Here is a 21,539-nt window from a genome sequence, read left to right as displayed (position 1 = left end):
TGTAGCAAAAAATATCAGTTAGCTTTTGCCGGGTTGTTGTAGTTGTACTATAATCCGGGTCAGTAACATACGTAGTTGTTTTAGTAAGGGCACCTATGTATGTATGTTTGTACTCCTATGTATTAAACCAAAATGTTGCTGAATTCTTCCGGCAACAATGTCTGTGATGTGACTTGCTTTTTACCCGTGTATGATATGGTTGCGTTAAGTAAACTGAACCGAAGCCACTAGCTAATGTCAGACGGAACACGAGTATTGCAAGTGCAGTAAAAGAAGGAAAAACATGTTCAGCCTTTCCTTTATTTTCGGTTGAAGGTTACGACTCTCAAGAAATAAACAATTTCATCTAAAAGAATAAACAATTTGAAAGAAAAATCATGATTTCACACTCCTAGAGCAAATTAATCTATACCAAACTACGAGTAAATACATTTCAGAACAGCTGACTGAATATCATCGGGTCCAAATTGCTTTTTATTCAGAGTTTGAAAAATCTTGAACAAAAAAATAGGGCAAGCTAGAGACTGAATTCGATGTTCGAAAAGTAACTGAGAGCTCTGTTTTACTGAACAAATAAAGCTGGGTGATGGAGATGAAGACCGTAGAAAGCATCAAAACATTATTGGAACACAAATTACAACTGGAAATAACATCTAGTGACTAAAAACTCGGATGTTTCTGCAGGCACTTTCTCTGGAACTGGTTCATGTCTTCTCTTTTTGTATCATCAGCGGAGTGCTCCCAGGAAATTCAGACTGAGAATGAGGCACAGTCAGGACTGCATGGAAATAGGAACAGAAACTCCGTGTCATTCAAATCATGGAGCAAACTGGATAAAGAAAAAATTATACAAAGCGAGTACAAGGTAAGTAACTTACTCATATCTTGCATGCATCCAACCATTGTTCAGTTGACCGACTCAGCAACCCATCACGGGGCACATAATCCGGTACCCCCCATATGGCCGTGTGGCAAACAAATTCCACACAGGCGGTTGCCCATCTGGGGTCCATGAATGAAGCTCAACCACCTTTTCATCAGTAGAATTGTTTGGACGCCCAATAACAATCAGGCGGTCACCACACGCTCGGAAACCCATGTGCCAGCCATTGTCCTTCGACCGTACAGGCAATTTTCCAAGAGTGATCCACTTATTGTCCACCTTATCATACTGCTTCAAATAATTATTCTCGCTGTAATCAGCGCCATAAAGCTCATTCTTCACAACTGCAAGGAGCAGAGGAGCTCCTGGGTTTGTCTGTTTGAGTCCCTGAGACATGTTGTCGATGAGCCTCCATGACCGCCGGTTCAAGTCATACTCCTCACCGCATGTCAATACCTCGTCGCTACTGGTACGACCACCGATCACATAGAACTTGCCATCCATGAACGCACCAGAGCATTTCCACCTAGCCCTATTCATGCTGGGAAGGGGTGTCCAAGTATGTGTCTCGGAGTCATACATCTCTGCGGAGCTCAATACATTAGTAAGAGAAGAATCAACGCCTCCCGCGACATACGCCTTTTCACCGACAGTCGCTGACCCAAACAAGTCGCGCGGGGTGTTCATCGCATCAGGCAGCCATGTCCATGAATTGGTAAGGATGCTATATCTCAAGGCATCCCTTCCGTCCACAAACACAAGCAGCTCGGTTCCTACAGCGAGCGACTCCCAGATGAATTTGCATTCAGCCGGTGGCATGTTGGGCACTTGGATCCAGCGCCCAGTGGACGGGTCATAAGCCTCCCACTCCGGAGGATTATTACCGCAAGAGAGGTAGAGCCAGTGCTCTGCGACCCCATTCTTGCGACGCAGGCGGTAGATGTCCCCGTTGTGAACCACGGAATTGAAATCACGGTTGAGGGAGGCGATGGCGCCATATTCCCACCTGGAGAGGCGGTGGAGGCAATAGATGAAGAGGTCACGACCTATCACACCAATGGTATTGCTCCACGAGACCACATCCTGCTGATCTCCACCATGTGCACCTGACAAAAGCCAACAATTCATCCATCGTTTTGCTAATTTCTACGAGCAAATTTATCACCTGATTATTTACAACTCGTGTTGAATAGCATACCTGGAGGATGCAGGAGCAAAGAGGAAGACTCCGATGATATCCTGCAGATTACAACAGCCATTAGATAGCTTCTTCAGAGCATGAATAGTCAAATTAATCAGGTTAAATTGAATGACTAAAGAGTTGCGACCATGTGAACCAGAATCAGGTTACCTTTTATCATCATGGGAACCAGAATCCACCAGTTGCACGTCAATTATAGGATTGCTCGGATGATTGTTAACTATCCCGATCCTTGACACATACTTCAGATCAGCATCTGCGCCCCCAAATTTTATGGAGACCTCTCTAAGGCCTGCCATATGCTCGATGCTGATTAATGCATCACCGTGTCGATATTGTTTCCACTGCTCAGACTTTGAAAAAAGATCAAGTCGTTGGTCCATTTGGGGGATGGCATTGAAAAGGAGCCTGAGCCTCCAGAGATTAGGCATTGCGTCCGCCTCAAATTTTAGCCAAGCTATTCCACTCATGAACCTCAGCTTGAAGTACTTGAGAGCTGTGAATCCAGCAGCTGTGCCAAAGATTATCTTCATATTAGGTGATGTCTTCACATACATCGACAGAGCAGTGAGGGCAGGCAACCCTCTAAGAATATCAACTTCTTCTACGGACAATACATCCACTGCAATCTTCAGAATGCATAGGTTGCTAAGTTGGATCCTCCACAAATGCATTTTGCAAAATACGACGGGGCTATGTGGTGAGACCTCAAATCTCTTGATATGGTGGTTAGGTTTATCTAACCACCACCAAACTTTTGCCTTTGAAGTGTCACCATAGCTAACAGAGGATCCGTGAGCCACCAGTTTTACAGTTTTCAGGCTGCCATGCTCATACATTAAATAATCCAGAGCATCCATGTTTCTCATCAGATTGCCGGAATCAGAAGAAGGCGGTGTAGAAATGCAAACTTCCTGCAGGTGGTTTGGCTTGCAAAGGCTTAGATCGTCACCGACAGACCAATCCAGCAGATTTGTGTGAGGAGGAAGACTGAGGTGCAACAAGCGTGTGAGATATATAATGTCCCATGGAACATAAGTTCCTCTTGGTGTATCCATAACATCCAGTGTTTCCAAACACTGCAGCCCTCTCATACGGTTCGGAAGTTTTATGCTGACATCACAAACAATCTTCAGATATACAAGATGGAACAGTTCGGATATCCCAGTGAGGTCTATAGCCAGGTCTTGGTCGCCATTATGATGGCCAGATAGCTGAAGGTTCAGAACACGAACAAGCTCGAACTCTCCAATGCAAGGCATGCACTCTGGTAATCCAAAAACTCCAAGTGAACGTACTTGTGATTTTTTGATGTTTGTTGGTATCTTGGCATAATTTGCATCACCAAGTTGGAGAGACAGTCGACGGACCTTATGAGAAAGTGCCAAAATCTTCCGATTGTGATCTACTACCACAATGAAATTCTCTTCTGCAAACTTGTGCACAATAAGATCATGCACCACGGCATGAACTGTGCAGGATGCCACCTCATTGTTGAAGTTGATAGACACAGGTTGGATGAATCTTCTATCAACAAGTTCATCAAAATACATCCCTGCAACTTCTTCCATATTCTGCCCTTCACTTGCAGCAAGAAACCCTTCAGCCACCCATTGCCTGACCAGGTCATGTTTGAAGATTGTGGAGCCCTCTGGATACATACCAAGATGGAGCAGGCAAGTCTTGAGGTAATGAGGAAGGCTGTTGTAGCTGAGGTTCAGTACTTGTCTCGTTCTTTCTGAAGTTGAATTTGATGACAAACAAGAGACTAACGAATCTTGTATGTGCGTCAATAAATCCACTGATACAGAAGGCTGGTTTGCTAGCAGACTTGCTATGCTGATGGTGGCTAGTGGCAAACCACCACATATTTCTACAATTTGGCTTGAAACTTGTTTGAATTCTTCAGGACAGTCACTTTCAGAGCCAAAAATCCTGCCAAAGAATAGCTTCCTTGAGTGATCATCATCCAATGGTTTCATCTCAAATACTTGTTCTGGGTGATCACAGCCACATGCTAATGCAACATATTCAATCTGTGTAGTTGTTATTATTCTGCTGCCTTGACTACCCTTGGGAAAAAGCTGATTAATAACATCCCATGCTGATGTATCCCACAAATCATCAACAACAACTAGATACCTGCATATCAAAAATGAATTTATGCGTCAAGCTAACGGCAACAACACTTAGATATGCTAGAATAGAATCAATTTTTTGTCCATGCGTGTCTAAGACTTATGGTATCAACCTGAAATTAAATGTTACTGCCAGCATCAAGTTAGTGCTGACATATCATCAAGAGTAAAAGTAATGTCGCTAGTTGACATAGCATCGTTGACTCGACAAGCATGTACTGAAGCTTTTCTAGCTCACTGTAAAGCTTGTATGAAAAACATCCTTTCATGCCTTTTTTTTGTGAAAAATAAAGAGCAACCGTAGGGATTTAATGTAAAACATGCGATTCTGGACATTCACGGATACAACTAGTACATACTATTTGCATGTGGAAAATAAGTACCTCTTGTCATGTAGATAGTTCCTGATATTATCAGCAGTAACGCGAAGTTCATCAGAAGCGTCTTGGCTTGCTTGGGGCTGCTTCTGCTGGATTTGTGATAGCATGTCACGGAAAAGCCTCTTCATATCGGGCTTTTTGGACACCCGGATGAAAGCCCGACATTGGAATTGCCTCCCAATTTTATTGTACAACACTTTGGCAAGCATTGTTTTACCAAGACATCCAGACCCGTGAATAGACACCACCTTGAGCTGCTGATTCCCATCATTAGCCAGCTGGGAGTTGATAAACATGCTCATCCAACCATCAATTACTAGGCCGGACAAAGTTTTCTCACAAGGGGGTGGCGGCAGTGGCATCATAGGCCCAACAGACGAAAATCTACGCGCCATCGAGGTGCTACAATGGTGGAGTTGGTACCTCTCATACCGTCCTACCACCTCCTGGGCATAGATCCTGAATTCTGATACCTTTTCAACCATCTGCTGGTACCACTTGAGCCTCCTGGGAGCACGAATGACATCAATATAGATGATTTTAGAGATAACACGTCTTGACACATCAGGAGCTGTGTACTCAATCTGTTTCTGCCACTTGAGCCTCTTGGGAATCTTAACATGACTCATCTTGCGGTCAGATTTGTAGCCAAGAGACTCAGTGGGCACAAAGTTGTCAATACAATCTAGGATGTCATAAGATAACTCCCGTGCCTCTTTCATCCAGCACTTGGCCGCCAGGGGAGGGTCCTCCACCTCTAACAGATCTTCAAGGTATGTGCCTATTTCTTCAAGATCATCTTTTAAGAGCTGTGACCTAGCATTGACCCCCTTGGTCAGCTTGCATCCATGAGGACCTAACATCATGTCAAGCTTCTTAAGAAGGAGTCGCATGGCACCCAGAGAAACACTTATACCGGCATCCATCTCTCTGCCTCTACCTCCCATTGAAACAACTAAAGAGAAACATAGACGAGAAAGAACAATTTAATTTACACAACGGATGTTGCATGTAATATATAACTACCAGTACATGTCACACCCACATCTATTTCTATTCACATAACTGACATTCAGAAAAGCCAAATTATATCAATTTTGTACTTTGTACTTCATTCATCATATCCACCAACACATTTAAATTGCGGAACAAACAAATTTCTTATAGACATTTTTTTGAGAAAGGATGGACTTTATTAACTCAAAATGAAGCAAAACGTACTCATCATATCCACCAGCACTTGGCGATGCTTGAGGCTCTGATGCCACGTGTTGTTGCCTATGGCGATCACCGGAGTTTGACAGAGAGTAAACTAGCGAGAGAGACAAGGTTTGTGCAGTGCAAAACGTACTGCTATTCTACTTTCTTGTCAGTTACCTTGATGAAGGCATCGTTCTGTAACTACTGTCGACCCACTCGTGCTGCTCCGGGGGAAACCCTATGATCTGGTGTTCCAGATCGGACGATGGCGGCACTGCGGTGTCGTTTCTCTCTTGGGAGCATCGTTTGTGGAGCAGCGCTGGAAGTCAGAGGCAGGAGGTGGAGCGGCTTCGTCTTGCACGGAGTTTCGGTGGAGATGTCAAGTCATGCCTGACCGACAGGTGCTACGCTTTGTCATGCTTGGTCGGCAGGTGCTACGCACGACAGATCTTCCAAGGACTTCAAGCTGTGTCGGCTGGTGGTACTTGGCAACATGGCGCTGAGGTGTATCAGTGGCGACCGCGACGTGCTCAGCTGTTTGCGCGCAGGGAGGAGGTGCCGTTGGGCGCCGTGGTGGCGTCGACGATAGCTAGACCGAGCAAGGTTGATGCATCAGTACAGTTCTGAAGATGGAGCGGTGGTAGTTGGCGGCGGCGGCCCCTGAGAGCACGCCGGACCAGTGTGTGCCCCAGACCCGGCAAGTGGCTAGGTTGGGGTCTCAGGTCTTAGATGTTAGGCTTGGCTGCGATATCTGTTTGGTATTAGGCCCAGGCTATCTGCGCCCCTTCATCAACTGGATAGGTGTAGCGACAGTCTGTTGCTTAGACGGTGGCTTTAGTCTTACTGTTGCATCACTTTGTAAGGTCTTGTGAGAATAATTAATAAAATGGGCGTATGCATCACCCAGATGCAGAGGCCGGGGTTCATCCTCCTTTTCTAAAAAGAAGGAAGAGGCCGAGTGCAACGGCTGGCCCATGTGTGTGCGTGTACTATTTGAGCAGTGTATGTTTCAGTTGAGGCAGAGAATACAAGAGGAGAAAACGTTTGTGTGCACGGCAATCACTACTTGTGTCCCTCTGTTCGTATGTGAGGTGTGAGAGGCAGCTAGAGGAAGAAGAAGGAGCTGCTCCAACAATCAAGGCTGCTCACCGTTTATTCACCTAACGAACTAACAGAAGAAATCAGCCGTTTATTTTGCTATAACCGGAAAACGCTGTCTGAAGAAATTAACAGCAGCAGGGTTTTCCCCTCTTTAGAAAGAACACGAGTTATGTCAGCATCAATAGCAGCAGCTCAGCAAGTTTAGTCTCGGGGTTTTTCTTTTCTTTTCTTTTTGTAGGAGCTAGCAGTAGAGGGATAGGAATTAGGAAGGAGAGAAAGGAAGTGTCACCTTGGGTTGGATAAAAAAGGACAACCCTATCCTTCTCCTTCTCCTCCTCCTCCTCAATAATGCCATGATCCACCATCTTGTTGCTGCACTTTGGGCAGGCCGCGGAGCCGACCCTCCTGTGGGCTTCGCACAGGTACGCACGGTACGGCCTTGGGGCGTCGTCGAGGAGAGGCCACAGCCCGCCGGCCTGGTGCAGCTGCCTGACCTGGTCAGGGCCGCCGACGAGCCGGCCGCCCACGAGGAGCTGCGGGAGGGAGAAGGCACAGCCCCGAGCCGCGAGCAACGACTTGAGCTCGCAGCGGTGCGCTTTGCTCCTGGACACGTCGCGCACGTCCACGGCCAGGCCGTAGCCGCGCAGCAGGGCGCGCAAGGCGTAGCTTTCGGCAGATGTGCGCGCTCTGCGGCGCGACGCTGAAGCTGACGCCGTGTAGAGAACCACCTCCGGTTGCAGCTCCTCCTTGCCATGTGGCCGGGACGACGAGCTGCCGCCAGGGTCATACATGTCCGGTGGCCTCCTCACCGAAAAGAGAGAGTGTGGCTAGTAGCGTTGTGGCGAGAGGAAAGCGGAAGCAGATGGAGACGGGGACAAGTGATGCCTCCTCATGTCATGTGGGTCCACTTTGCATTGACGCGAAACATACACTTAGTTTTACCGTCGTATACCGCGTGGGACACGTGGTTAGCAAAATAAAAAATTCATATAGTTTTAGGCCAACTCCAGCGTGCGACCCCATCCGGACGTCCGATTTGCCCGGATTCTGTCCGTTTGGGTAAGACAATGGGGTCATATTCGGACCTGTTCTGGGATGCGGTGGCCATGCACCCAACGCACAAACGCATTTCTGCCGCATCCTGTCCGCATGCATTTTATCTTTTAAGAATAAAATTTCATTGATTTTTGATACATCAAAGTACATCACCAAATTTTGACTAGAATATCAAGCTCAAATAAAACAAGAACCACAAGAAGATATTTTAGAAGATATCCCACTTTCATAACTGCTCCCTTGAGTTGGATTAGTGCCTTCTCGAAGCACTCATTGTTGATCTGCGGAGGCTTGATCTTGCATGCTTCTTTCTTCTTCCAGTCTAAAGAAGTAGATGTTGCTTCCTCAAATCTAGTCTTATCTCGAGCCTCTATTCTACCAACATATGCACTAGTCTCATCTCTAGCATCTATTCTAGGTAAAAGTGCACTAACATCTATTAAATTGCGCACTATCAATAGATCAATGTATTCTTCTTCCCAATACCAAAAATTGCATCCGGTCTACACAATAAAAATTTCAGTTAGTACAACTAGTCGAATCCGAGAGCACAACCGAAGCTAAAGCAGCACATACCCCATCGTTCGAGCACTTGACGAAAACCCATCTGGGATGTTTCGGCGTTGTAGACACGCGGCGCAAGACCTTATTCGGGCAGTCGTCGCACTTTATGAGTGGCAACGGTGAGCCGACGAGTCTTTGAGCCAGCACCGAGCCCGGCCGACGGCCGTTCGCGTATCTGTCGGCGAATCACCGACGGTGCAGATCCGAGCGGCTAGAGGCGGACTCCGTACTTGCATGCAGCCTTGCGGTGTGGTCGTGCCCCTTCGGCCCGGTGCCCGGCCAGTCCATGGCACGACGCGACCTCCGGTAGCTGGGCGAGCTCATGCCCAACTGGATCCTCTCCAAATCCGACCGCTGGGAGGGCAAGGTAGCTGTGGTTGGGTAGCTCGGGGGCTGCGAGAACGCTTAGGGCGATCCGCGCGTCCGAGCGGCGCAGTGGCAGTGGCAGCGGCAAGGGAGGAAGGGTGGCTGTGGTTTGGGGCGCTCAATGATGGGAGTGGGATGGGGTAGAAAAGGGTGGCCTCTGCCACAGACGGACGGGCTAGGGGAGGACAGGCGCGCGCGTCCAGGCCGTCTGCGCGCTGTCCGTTTCTCCCCAAAAACGACCCAAACTTGGGCAGGGCATCGGTCAAAAGTGGACAGAAAACGCACGAAAATCCGTTTACGCCCGCGCGCTGGGCTGTCTGGTATGTGCGTTTTAGCCCAAACGGACTCGCCTGAACAAGATGGGATCGTGCGCTGGAGGTGGCCGACCCATAAGTTTTTCACACCACAACTCAAACAGCAGCTTCACAAATTCAAAACTTCATCCTCCACAGCAACCGGCCGGCCACTAGCAAAGCCTTGTCGAACGCCGACCTGTAAATTTACTTCATCCTCCAGAGCAACCGGCCGGCCACTAGCAAAGCCTTGTCGAACGCCGACCTGTAAATTTTCTCTCACATCCAATCATGGATTGGTCTATCCGTCCATGAAAACACGAGGCCCTCGTCCAACCATAGCCGCGTATATTTCAACCCGCATTTAAATCAACCGGACGAGTTTCATGCGAACACGACGGATTTCATTAAAATTCAGAGATAATTTACATAAAATGATCGATATTTCAACCGCTTAACTATAAAAAAATTAATTAAATCCTATACCGGACGACCACCTCGTACGCGTGGCCGCCCTTCCCTGCTGCACCAATGTCGCCGTCCGTCGTTGTCGTTGTCATCCCTCTAGCTTCGGTACGTCGCCGGAGGGCCGCGACATCCTTGTCCGGCAGCTGCTTGCCGCTCGCGTAGGAGCCTCTCTTCCTCCTGCTACGCTATGCGGAGGGCCGCTGTAACCACTGTCGATGTGGCCTTCGAAGCCCTGGTGGCGGCCTTGCCGCGACCGACGTTCGCGGAGCAGTCGCTAAGCGACCACTCCTCGCCGATCTTGGCGAGCTCGCTATCAAGGCGGCGACGGCGCCTAGCGGCCGTCTCCATGGTGGTCATGGAGCGGTCGAGTGCCCACGCGGCGGCGAGGTCCAGGTCATTCTGGACCCAATTCGGCGCCACGTCGCTCTTGGCGAATGTGGACAGGCCTCGGACACCATGGCCCGAGAGCCGGAGGCGCCAGCGTAACCGCCTCCTCCGGGGTATGGGAGGATGCGGCCCCGCGCCTTCGCGATCACCGGCGGAAGCTCCACCTTGATGTCGCGGTGTTGGAGGCGTGGCGATGCGGCGTACAGCGGTGGGGACGCAGGTTCGTCCTTGACACGGCGTCCAATCTGGATGCCGTGGTTGCGCGGGGGTGAGACGGGCTCGTCCTTCATCGGACGGAGCGGCTAGTTGCATGGTGGGGACGTTGGCTCCACCCTCATGCGCACCGGCGATGGTGGCGACAACCTCATCCAATGGAGCGAACACTCCATCGGCAGCTCAATCTGATGGACGAAGAACACCGGGGCCGTCACTGCGATGGCTGCTTCAGCCGCTGCTCCGACTACTGCTGCAGGGTCTGGTCCTCCTGCTAGCCAGAGGAGATGAGGATAACCTCCTAGGCGAAGGAGCCAGCTGCCGTGGACGGCGGCGACGCCAAGAACCACCGGAGGAAGAGCTTCCGCCGATGCCGCCTGCCGGCACGGAGCACCATGACTTCGGCTCGCTTCTGGGATCAAAGAGGAGAAAGGGCTCGGCGAGGTGGGTGACAGGGAGGCGGAGGAGTCCGGCGGTGCTGGGGGAGGGGGGGTTGCGGCTTTGTGCTTCGCCGGAGCACGACTTATAAAGCCGCAGCCAGGCCATGCACGGGAGCGGTCAGCCAGCTTCAAGCCGGTGTAGCGGCCGATGTCTGTTCGTCAGGAAGCTCCATCCGCATTGAAGCGGCAGCTCTCGAGAGGTCGCGTCGGTCAGCACCGCCTTTTGTTCCTCCGGCCCTCCGGTCACATCGCGACATCAATGTCTACCTATGATTGCTCTGGACCGGCATCAATACGGCGCGTTAAGCGGCACGTGTATCAGAAGGAAAGTGTGGGAGGGGCGTGTCGGGTTTTTTGGTGGGCCATGGCGGTCAGAAGCGGTCTTGGGAGCGGTCCAGAGTCCCGCAAAGCCCCGCCCCCCCACACAAACACGTTTGTCTCCGGTTTACGGGAGAAATCGCATCCAGACCACAGCAGAGACCGTTTCAGGCCCTCATTGGATGGCTTCCGCCGTCCGAACTGCGTGATCCGAATGCATGCGGGGGTTTGCGGGTCCGCCTTGAAGATGCCCATACCGATATCATGCAGACATGAGTGATGCCAATAAAATATGAAGACTTAATATATTCTAAATTACAAAAAATATTAATACTATCTGAGTTGGTGACTGTTCCTTCACCCTCAAAATTAGTGGTTACCTCTTAGAGGAAGTACAATAGCAGGCTTATAACACACTTTACATGACACTTTTGGCTATGTGAAGGAAAGAATTATGTAAAAGTAAAGGAAGTCGACTCTCATGCAAGAGTCTTGCTATATAATTACTTCTAAACAAATGCAATAAATGTGAACAAAGGGAAAGCGAGAAGGTGAAAAAAAATACCAATTCAATAGCCAATCTTATAGCAAACCCGAATGGATTGCTAACTTTTGATAACATGGCAGTCTTATAAAGCCAGCTGCTGGCTATATTATTAACCTTACTCTTTTTTGAAATGCGGTCCCTTAGGGCCTGATTCATTAAAAAAAGTAGAATAGAGTTGCCCGGTTAATTAACGGAATCCTTGGCGAAAACCGTTACAACACGCCCACAACAAAGGGCATCCGGTGGACCTAGCACCAACAAGGCCACACACACCGCCGAGAAGAGGACACCGTCGAGGTTGCTTGCCTTGTTATCGTCATCACCTCTCCCCGAGAAGGCGACTCTGACTTTGCCGCTGACTACCCACCAAGACCCCTTCGAACGAACGGCGCCTGAGAGCCTCTGGCCAGAGCCAAACAATCGACCGCAGACGTCGAGGACCGGCAGCTCCGATTTTGCTGGTGCGCATCGCAGGAGAAAGTTGCAAGCCTCGCACCGACCTAGTCCAGCACTGAAACCACCCTCATGGAGTCATCATTGCCGTGGGGCCCCACCACACACAGCTCCGATTTCTCTGTCACAGTGAGAAACCAACATAGGCGCACCCGTTGACGAACCAGACCGTCGACATCAAAAGGACAAGCCACGACCCAGCTCCGCACACCACTGTTGTCGTTGCCGCACGAGTCGCAATGTCAACCACTCGCATCACCAGTTGGGCACCTGCCAACCGTGATGCCGTGCACGTCCAGCCCAAGGGAAGCACGAAAAAGGATCACCAGTCTTCAAAGTAATGCCCCCAAGAAGGAAACGCCATCGAAATGACGTCATTGCCCGACCCAGCTGGGTCTAGGCTTTCACCCGAAGAACTTGATCCGGAAGTAGATGACGCACATGAACACGATGGTGCCTCCAAGGAGGATCGCGACGCCCACAGGCACCGCCGCCGCTGGTCGGCAAGCACCGGCAAGGCTTTCGCCTGTAGCAGCGCAGACCATCACCTCCACGCAGTCGACCATGGCCGACTGCACCTCCGCTGACCCGCAAACACCTGACATAGCGGCCGCACCACCACCATGCATGGCCACCTCTTTCTTCGAAGCCTGAGAGAACCAGCGGATCTGGCACCAAGCTGGCACAGCCACCCTCCATCGTGGAAGAGCTGGATCCGGTCGCAGCCGCCCAGATCTGGCGAGCTACAGCCGTTGGACCACCGAGTGAGCCGCCAGAAGCCAGCCCGATGCCGAATACGAGGAGGACGCCGAGATCTGTCGGAGAAAAAGGGAGGCGCCACCCACACCCGACTCGCCGGAGAGAAGCGCCGGTGGAAACCCACTGAGCCCATGCTAACAAATAGAGCAGGCAAGGGGCCCGAGCCTCCCCCTCTGAGATCCGTCACAGCCAAGCAAGGAGCGCTCTCCACCGCCGTTGTCGGCCACGCGGGCTTAGCCCGGCGGCATCCTCCGGCGACGACGGCGGGAAGGGAAGGGACGAGGAAGGGGACCGGCGGCGCAGTTGGTGGCTTCCGCCCTTGTCGCCAGAGAGTAACCTTGCTCTGAAGTTGCCACGTAAATACTAAGTGAGATGCGTCTTTAGTCCATTAACTCAATCTGAATGCACAATTTTTGACCAATAACTTGAGAAATAACCAGATTTAGACCATGAACTCTTTTATTTGATCAATGTCGATTCAGAAGAGAAAACACCATCGATGTGGCTGCCACGTTGGCGTACCTTAGACTGGTCGCAACCTAATTAATATTTGTGGTTTTTCTTTTGTAAGAATGCCAACTTTTTTTAGGTGAACAACGCACTCCAGCAGATCCCTTTTCCCCAATAATTTTTTGGTCATCACAAAAAAAATACCCCGAACTTAAAAGTACCCTTCTGGACCCGAGCTCATATGCACCATCGTGAACAGTAAAATTTTAAAAATTGTAAAACAATCAAAATAGTCTGAAATTTTCTGGAGACAAACTTTGATGAACTTTGAACATGCGTGCACAATTTCATGAAGAAACAACATTCCAAAAATGCTGCGTAAAAAACAAAAGTTGATGCTTCAAAAAGTCTGTTTCTGAGAGAGAGAGAGAGAAGAGAGAGAGAGAGAAGAGAGAGAGAGAGAGAAGAGAGAGAGAGAGAGATAGAGATCATTAACAAGTATTGGCAACATGCAAAAGCAGCCCCCAGAAATATTATTCGGAGATCCCCACAACCACTCATCGGAGTAGTTTTAGGCTCTCTTTGATTTGCAGGATTTTCATAGGAATAGAAAAACACAGGATTTGAGTGGCATGTCCATTTGAATCCTATAGGATTGGCACAGAGTATTTGATGTCACGGAAAAAACAAAAGAATTGTAAAAAAAGGTTTGAGTGGATGCTTGATTTCCAATAAAATGTAGTACATTTGATTCCATAGGAAAAAAGTCCTATTGGATTCAATCCTTTAAATCAAAGGACAACCGCTAAAAAAAATCCAAAGGATTCTACACTCCAAAAATCATATGTAATTTCCTTGAATTAAATGAGCCCTTATTTGGAGAAGTGCTAGAGATGCTCTAGGAAACGTCCGAAATAGTTCCTGGAGCAGCGGCCACTGGGTTGAGTGGATGCTATCCTTTTCTTTTTCTCGGAGTGTGAGTTTTAAGCCATCTAATCTACTGATTGGTGTGAGCAGTCTAAACACACTAATGTACTGTAGTACTTTAAGTGCTATACTACCAGTGACTAGTGATAAAAGTGTTAAAGCGGTGGCGGGTGGGGTGGTAGAACAGTGATAAACATGTAGAAAGATGCTCGTTGCCTCCTTGCCGACGACTCGTCGCGACCCGACCCGACCCGACCACTGTTACCCCGTGATGGAGGTATTTTACTGCTACTCCACGCGAGCTTGTTTGTTTGATTGATGATGCAGAAACCAAGAGGAAAAAGTACAAAGCTGCTTTTGACTCGTCTGCGCAGGTGATGATGCTTGGCTCCTGCACTCATCCGCGTGCCACAAACGGAGGGACGAATGCTGCATCCCCTCAAGAAAACAAAGAAACAAGACAACCTCCGTGCCGTGCCACATGACACCCAATTGGACCCCATGGCAAGCCGACCCAAGTGGGTAGGGTCTCAAACCGCCTGCATATATCCCGCGCGCGGTCTGGGCAACGGAAGCTATCCAACACGGCGGTTCTTTCGCAGAGTGGTTTAGATGCATTTTTCCCACAAATCAGAGAAAGTATGGGCGTGGAAGGTTGTGGAATTGTGAGCTTTATGAGTCATTGACAATGATGACGAGTTGGGAGCTTTATGAGTCATTGACAATGATGCCCTTCGCGGTGAACTCTTGGTGAATGACCTCGCAGACGTAGTATCCACATAAATCATTTTCGGATTGCTGTTCCATGCACTTTACGAGAATATAGTTCAATCAAAATGATAATCAACCATGATAATGATATTGAAACTAGAATCAACGAGAGATGCGCGGAACTAGCTAGCTAGTACTACTTACTTTGGGTTGTGTAATTCGCAGCTCCGGTCTCCATTGACCATTAACCTGCCTGATGAATTTTTTCCAAACCCTGCCCGATAAAGAAAATGGTTACTTGATATCAGGAAATGAACGAGGGTTGCCGATATAGTGCGATAATGATTGAACTTACTTCTGGAGTATTTTGATCATGTCCGCAAACTTCATAAAATCTTTACGTCTTGAGTCCAAGACAGATACTGCTCCCTCGTCAAGCATAATGCTTAGCAGAATAAAGTGGAACCTACGCGCGCGCATAGCTTGTCAATTACACTTAACCTCGAGTAAGCGAAACAGAATATGCAGAAGACAGTAACACTCACTTGAAGTTTTAGGGAAAGAGTATTTTCCTTTTGTTTTGGTGACAAAGGAACGACCTTAGCAAGATATCCTCAGTCTCCCTTGCCCTGTTCTTTACCATAAATTCATTTACGACATTTGGGTTAATGAACCCAATGTCATAGCAGGTCTGTTTTGTTTTGAATTCGATGATCTTCAATCTGCATAATATAGTGAGGATATAATTATATACATGCAATGAACGAGTTAATCGCTAGAGACTTAATTACAAAAATAATACTTACAGACAATAACAAGACAATAACAAGCGACAAGACTTTTGTCGAGGGCTTTTTGATTGTATAACTAAAAGAATCAGTCAAATTCAACGTAGAAAAATTCGACTCCAATGAATTCGTGATCATCATTAATTCCCACCAAGATACTGCCATGTCCACTCTTGCAGGAATCCATGTACAATCTATGCAATCTTCACATCATCGTTTATAGATTCCATTCATCATCATCAGTTCTGACGAGACGCTTCCCGGGCTTGTATTTAAATTTGTCTTCCTCAGCGGATTCGAACAGTACATCATCGCTTAGGTAGTTACCAGGATTGAAACCAGGAGCAACGACCGCTACCCCGGGGTATCAGTAAACACCTTGAGCGGGGGACACGATTGCTTTTCCTGTTCGCCGAGCTGAGGGATTGTTTTCCCAATTCTTGCACCACTACTGCTACTTCTCGACCGACTCATAGCTTCGTCATATTTCTTTGCAATAATGTGGTCAAAGTTTGATAGCGGCGGGGGCGGAGACGGTCGCCGAAGGGCATCCGGAGTGCGGTTCGCTTTCACCGGATCTATTGTCTCCTTCGGAGGTGGAGGTTTCATTGCAAAAAAGTCCCTCACTTCGGCATGAGAGATGTCCTCGATTTCCTTCTCGGTCCTCTCGTATGGTAACTTTTCTAGAGGCTTGAGAGATGGACCATATCTGAATGGCCTTCCGCTTCTGGCTGTATTGCTAGCCGCCAGAGCGGCGGTGTCTGTCTTCCGTCGTTGCTTATGAGGCAGAGAAGGAGGCGGAGTGCTCCGACGCGCCGGAGGAGCCGGAGTGGTGGCGTCTGTCTTCCGCCGTTGCTGACGAGGCGGAGGAGGAGGCGGACTGCTCCGACGCGTTGGAGGAGGCGAAGGAGGAAGCGGAGTGCCCTCACGTGCCGGAGGAGCCGGAGAAGGAGGCGGAGTGCCTCGATCACTCGCCGGAGGAGGAGGAGGCGGAGTGCGCTCACTCGCCAGAGGAGGAGGAGGAGGCGGAGGCGTCCAGTTTGGAAGCTTGATATACTCCTTCCGCCATAGACACGTAGTCCTGAGAGCATAACCCAGCTGATCCTCCCCTTCACCTATAGGGTAGTCAAGCTGGAGCTCCGCAAATCTCTCCATTACTTCATCCATCGCCACAACAACAAAGCCATGTGGAATCGAACGACAGTGAAAAGTTCCGTCAGGTTGAGGAGGTGCAACAGAGCCGACAGCCGCCTTCAAGTACAGGTTCTGACATTTCGTCATAAGCTGGCAATGTTGAGCCTCCGTGATAGCATCCACGGGGTAGCTAGGAGCCGTGAAGTCAGGCTGCTGAAAGAGCTCCGTGGAAGCCACACTGCTTCTCCGCTGAGATGGTGGGGTAGCTTCTGGGGTAGCTTCGTGTCGCTGAGATGGTTCGTCGGCTGCTCGCTGGCTCTCAACTTGTTCCTCTAGCTTTCGTAATCTTGCATTGAGCTTCTGCACTTCGCTCAGCTCCTGTTTCCACTTCCTCTCCCGACTTCTGTAATTGCCCGCGCCGAAAAATGCTACCACCCACGGAACGGAGCCTGGCATGCCTTGTGTTCCTCTAGGGTGCTCAGGATTCCCAAGGGCCTCAGTCAGCTCGTCATTCTCTTTGTCGGGAATGAACGTCCCTGCCCGCGCTGCGGCGATATGCTTCTGAATCTTCTTGATGGGTATTGCAAGTTTCTCGTCCGTCCAATGGCACTTCCCATTGTCAGGGTCCAAATTTCCCCCAACCCCGAAGAACCAAGTCCTTGCACGGTCTGGCCAGTTCAATGTCTCTGGTTCGACCCCTTTAGCAATCAGGTCATTCTCAGCTTTGTTCCACAACGGCCGGGCTTTGAGGCCGCCTGACCCCGTGCGATGGTGATATTGCTTCTTTGCAGCTTTTATCTTGTTTATCTCTGACATTTTCTTACTCTTGTCCAATGTCTTGTAGGCCATTGATACGTCTCCAACGTATCTATAATTTTTGATTGTTCAATGCTATTATATTATCTGTTTCAGATGTTTATGTGCTTTATTAAACACTTTTATATTATTTTTGGGACTAACTTATTAACCCAGAGCCCAGTGCCAGTTTCTGTTTTTCTCCTTGTGTTAGTGTTTCGCAGAAAAGGAATATCGAACGGAGTCCAAACGGAATGAAACCTTCGGGAAACTATTTTTGGAATGGAAGCAATCCAGGGAACTTGGAGTGCACGTCAGGGAGTCAACGAGGAGGGCACGAGGCAGGGGGCGCGCCCACCCACCCTGGGCGCGCCCTCCACCCTCGTGGCCCCCTGACATATTTCTTCCTCCTATATATATCAATATACCATAAAAACCATCGGGGACAGAATAGATCAGGAGTTCCGCCGCCGCAAGCCTCTGTAGCCACCAAAACCCAATCGAGACCCTGTTCCGGCACCCTGCCGGAGGGGGGATCCCTCACCGGTGGCCATCTTCATCATCCCGGCGCTCTCCATGACGAGTAGGGAGTAGTTCACCCTCGGGGCTGAAGGTATGTACCAGTAGCTATGTGTTTGATCTCTCTCTCTCTCTCTCTCTCGTGTTCTTGATTTGGCACGATCTTGATGTATCGCGAGCTTTGCTATTATAGTTGGATCTTATGATGTTTCTCCCCCTCTACTCTCTTGTAATGGATTGAGTTTTTCCTTTGAAGTTATCTTATCGGATTGTGTCTTGAAGGATTTGAGAACACTTGATGTGTGTCTTGCGTGGGATACTCGTGGTGACAATGGGGTATTCTATTGATTCACTTGATGTATATTTTGATGATCAACTTGCGGGTTCCGACCATGAACCTATGCATAGGGGTTGGCACACGTTTTTGTCTTGACTCTCCGGTAGAAACTTTGGGGCACTCTTTGAGGTTCCATGTGTTGGTTGAATAGATGAATCTGAGATTGTGTGATGCATATCGTATAATCATACCCACGGATACTTGAGGTGACATTGGAGTATCTAGGTGACATTAGGGTTTTGATTGATTTGTGTCTTAATGTGTTATTCTAGTAGGAACTCTTGAATAGATCGATCCGAAAGAATAACTTTGAGGTGGTTTCATACCCTACCATAATCTCTTTGTTAGTTCTCCGCTATTAGTGACTTTGGAGTGATTCTTTGTTGCATGTTTAGGGATTGTTATATGATCAAACTATGTTATTATTGTTGAGAGAACTTGCACTAGTGAAAGTATGAACCCTAGGCCTTGTTTCCTAGCATTGCAATACCGTTTACGCTCACTTTTATTACTTGTTACCTTGCTGTTTTTATAATTTCAGATTACAAAAACCTTTATCTACTATCCATATTGCACTTGTATCACCATCTCTTCGCCGAACTAGTGCACCTATACAATTTACCATTGTATTGGGTGTGTTGGGGACACAAGAGACTCTTTGTTATTTGGTTGCAGGGTTGCTTGAGAGAGACCATCTTCATCCTACGCCTCCCACGGATTGATAAACCTTAGGTCATCCACTTGAGGGAAATTTGCTACCGTCCTACAAACCTCTGCACTTGGAGGCCCAACAACGTCTACAAGAAGAAGGTTGTGTAGTAGACATCAGCCACAAATGCGGGCCAGTGATTTTTTATCTTCTCAAATCGGCCGATGAATTCTGGAGTCTTCCCTTTGTCGACAAACGTTGATTTCAAATCATTCTTCCATCTCCTGAAGAGATCTGCCATCTTCTTAAGAGCACACGCCTTGACCAGTGACTCTATAACTGGCTTATTCAGATCCTCCTCTGCCGGTAGGGTGAAATTTGCCTTCAGGAGGTCCAAAGATCATCTTTCTGTCTATTGGTGACATACAAAACTTGAGGGTCTTCGTTCTTAGGCTTATTCCATAGCTAGATGCTGATCGGGATGATGTCCCTAACAATAGCTCCGCATTGAGCAAAAAATGCATCCTTGGTCCGGCTGGGTTCAATCGGTTGGCTATCGTCCGCGATTGCTGTAATCGTGAACCTTTCATCCTGGCTGTGATGCCCAGATAATTAGGCTACAGTAAAACTCTCCTAATGATGCCAAGTCATCTTTGATTACTGTTGCTAAACTTCCGTTAGTTCAAACCGATTCAAAAATCAATTCAAAAAAATTGGTAAACAACAAAAGATTTTAAAAGTTGAAACAAAAATGTTCGGACGGTGCCATATTTTGCTTAAGTAAATATGGTGTAATAAACACATTTTTATAAAATGCCTAGATAAATTAAAATGATTTAAAACAGAAAAGAAAATAAATAAAAAGAAAAGAAATTACAAAAAACAGAAAACAAACTAACACAAAAAAAGAACAGCAGTCACCCCCACTGGGCTTCGGCCCAGCAGGCCGGCCCATTCGGCCACAGGCCCAGCCGGCCGAACCCACCCCCACTCACTTAACCCCCCCGAAACCCTAACCGTTCGCCCCACTCGCTCCCCCCACTCCCCCTCGATTGGATCTAGATCGGGAGGAGAACCCGATCCCCTCGCCCCTCCACCCCCGACGTCGGCGCCCGGAGCGCTCCATCGCCGGCCTGCCTCCTCCACGCCGACGTCGTCCCCGTCCTCCTCCACAACGGACCTCCCCGAACCTCCCCACGCCCATTGCCCCGATCCCTACACCCCGCGGTGAGCCCCGCCGCCGCGCTCGTCTCCGCCGCCCCCTACTACTCTACTGCTGCCGCGCAAGCTCGCCTTCGCCGTGTCTGCGTGCGTGCCCGCATGCTGCTCCTGCCCCTGCTCCCGTAGCTGATGCTCCTGCTGCCTGCTGCTTGCGGCTGCGCTACTGCCTGTGGCTCCTCTTGCAGTCGTGCGCGCCGCCTCGCTTCGTCCCGCTGCCGCACTCGCCCAGCCAGCGCCGCCAGCGTAACCCCGCGTGCCGACCGGCCTCGCCTGCACCTCCTTGCGCCGCACCTTGCGCGCCCGCTCGCGTTGGCCTCGTCCGCTGCCAGCCATGGCGCCCCGACCTCCTGTCGCTCGGTCCGATGGCCGCCCCGCGCCGGCCACCGCTCGCCGGGCCTCGCCCCGCATCGCCCATCTCCGGCCTCCGCTGGCCCCAGCCTCGCCCCGCCGTGGCCATGGCCGTCGACCGGGTCTACCCCGACGGGCGCCCCACCCGCGCCTGTTAAGCCACCCGTTCACTGCCAAATGGGGCCCACGCCCTTAGAACGTTAAAAAAAAGAAACAAAATTAATAATAATAAAATAATTAATTAATTAATTAATTAGAGAAATAATTAACTTTATTAATTTTGATTAATTAAATTAAGCAACTAATTAAACTAATTGCACATTAGTTACCTAATTAACCTGATCTGTTAATTAGTTAGTTAAGTAGTCAATGATAGTGGGGCCCACCCCCTAAATAATACTAATTTGGTTAATCAATATGTCTAATTAAAATGTGTCACTGACCAGTGGGACCCACTGGTCAGGTTGACCAGTCAACCCTGTTGACTGCTGACGTCAGCATGACATCATGCTGATGTCATAAATCCATTTTCGAATTAATTTAAATAATTAATTACATTCCAGAAATTAATAAAATCTTTAGAAAATCATATCTTTTAATCCGTAACTAGGATTAAATTATTTTCAACATGAAAGTTGCTCAGAACGACGAGACGAACCCGGATACGCAGCCCGTTCGTCCGCCATGCATACCTAACATATCCAACTCGCAACTTTCCCCCTCCGGCTCCTCTGCCCGAAAACGCGAAACACCGGGGATACTTTCCGGATGTTTTTCCCCGTCACCGGTATCACCTCATACCGCGTTAGGGCACCCCTAGCACCGATACTTGTCATGTCATGCATCGCTATGCATCTGTTTGCATTATATTCATTGTTTCTTCCCCCTCTTCT

General features: G+C 48.9%; 1 protein-coding gene across 2 annotated transcripts; it reads right to left on the bottom strand.

The window, feature by feature from the left end:
• Nucleotides 1–453: 453 nt before the first annotated feature.
• LOC125521183 (disease resistance protein RGA5-like) lies at nt 454–7,762 on the bottom strand. Of its 2 annotated transcripts, none has more exons than XM_048686234.1 (6): nt 7,193–7,762; nt 4,606–5,557; nt 2,235–4,226; nt 2,082–2,122; nt 879–1,989; nt 454–778 (listed from the first exon to the last, which is right to left on the bottom strand). In XM_048686234.1, the coding sequence occupies exons 1-5, from the start codon at nt 7,692–7,694 to the stop codon at nt 920–922; spliced, it is 4,557 nt and encodes a 1,518-aa protein (XP_048542191.1). In that variant the 5' UTR covers nt 7,695–7,762; the 3' UTR covers nt 454–778; nt 879–919. The 2 variants fall into 2 exon arrangements, with proteins under 2 accessions (XP_048542191.1, XP_048542192.1); XM_048686235.1 differs by having other exon boundaries at nt 4,606–5,458.
• Between the last annotated feature and the right edge of the window lie 13,777 nt (nt 7,763–21,539).

Source organism: Triticum urartu, chromosome 7 (genome assembly GCF_003073215.2).
Source record: "Triticum urartu cultivar G1812 chromosome 7, Tu2.1, whole genome shotgun sequence".
NCBI lineage: Eukaryota > Viridiplantae > Streptophyta > Magnoliopsida > Poales > Poaceae > Triticum > Triticum urartu.
Note: the sequence above shows the minus strand (reverse complement) of the source record. Positions and strands in the feature narration are given on the sequence as shown.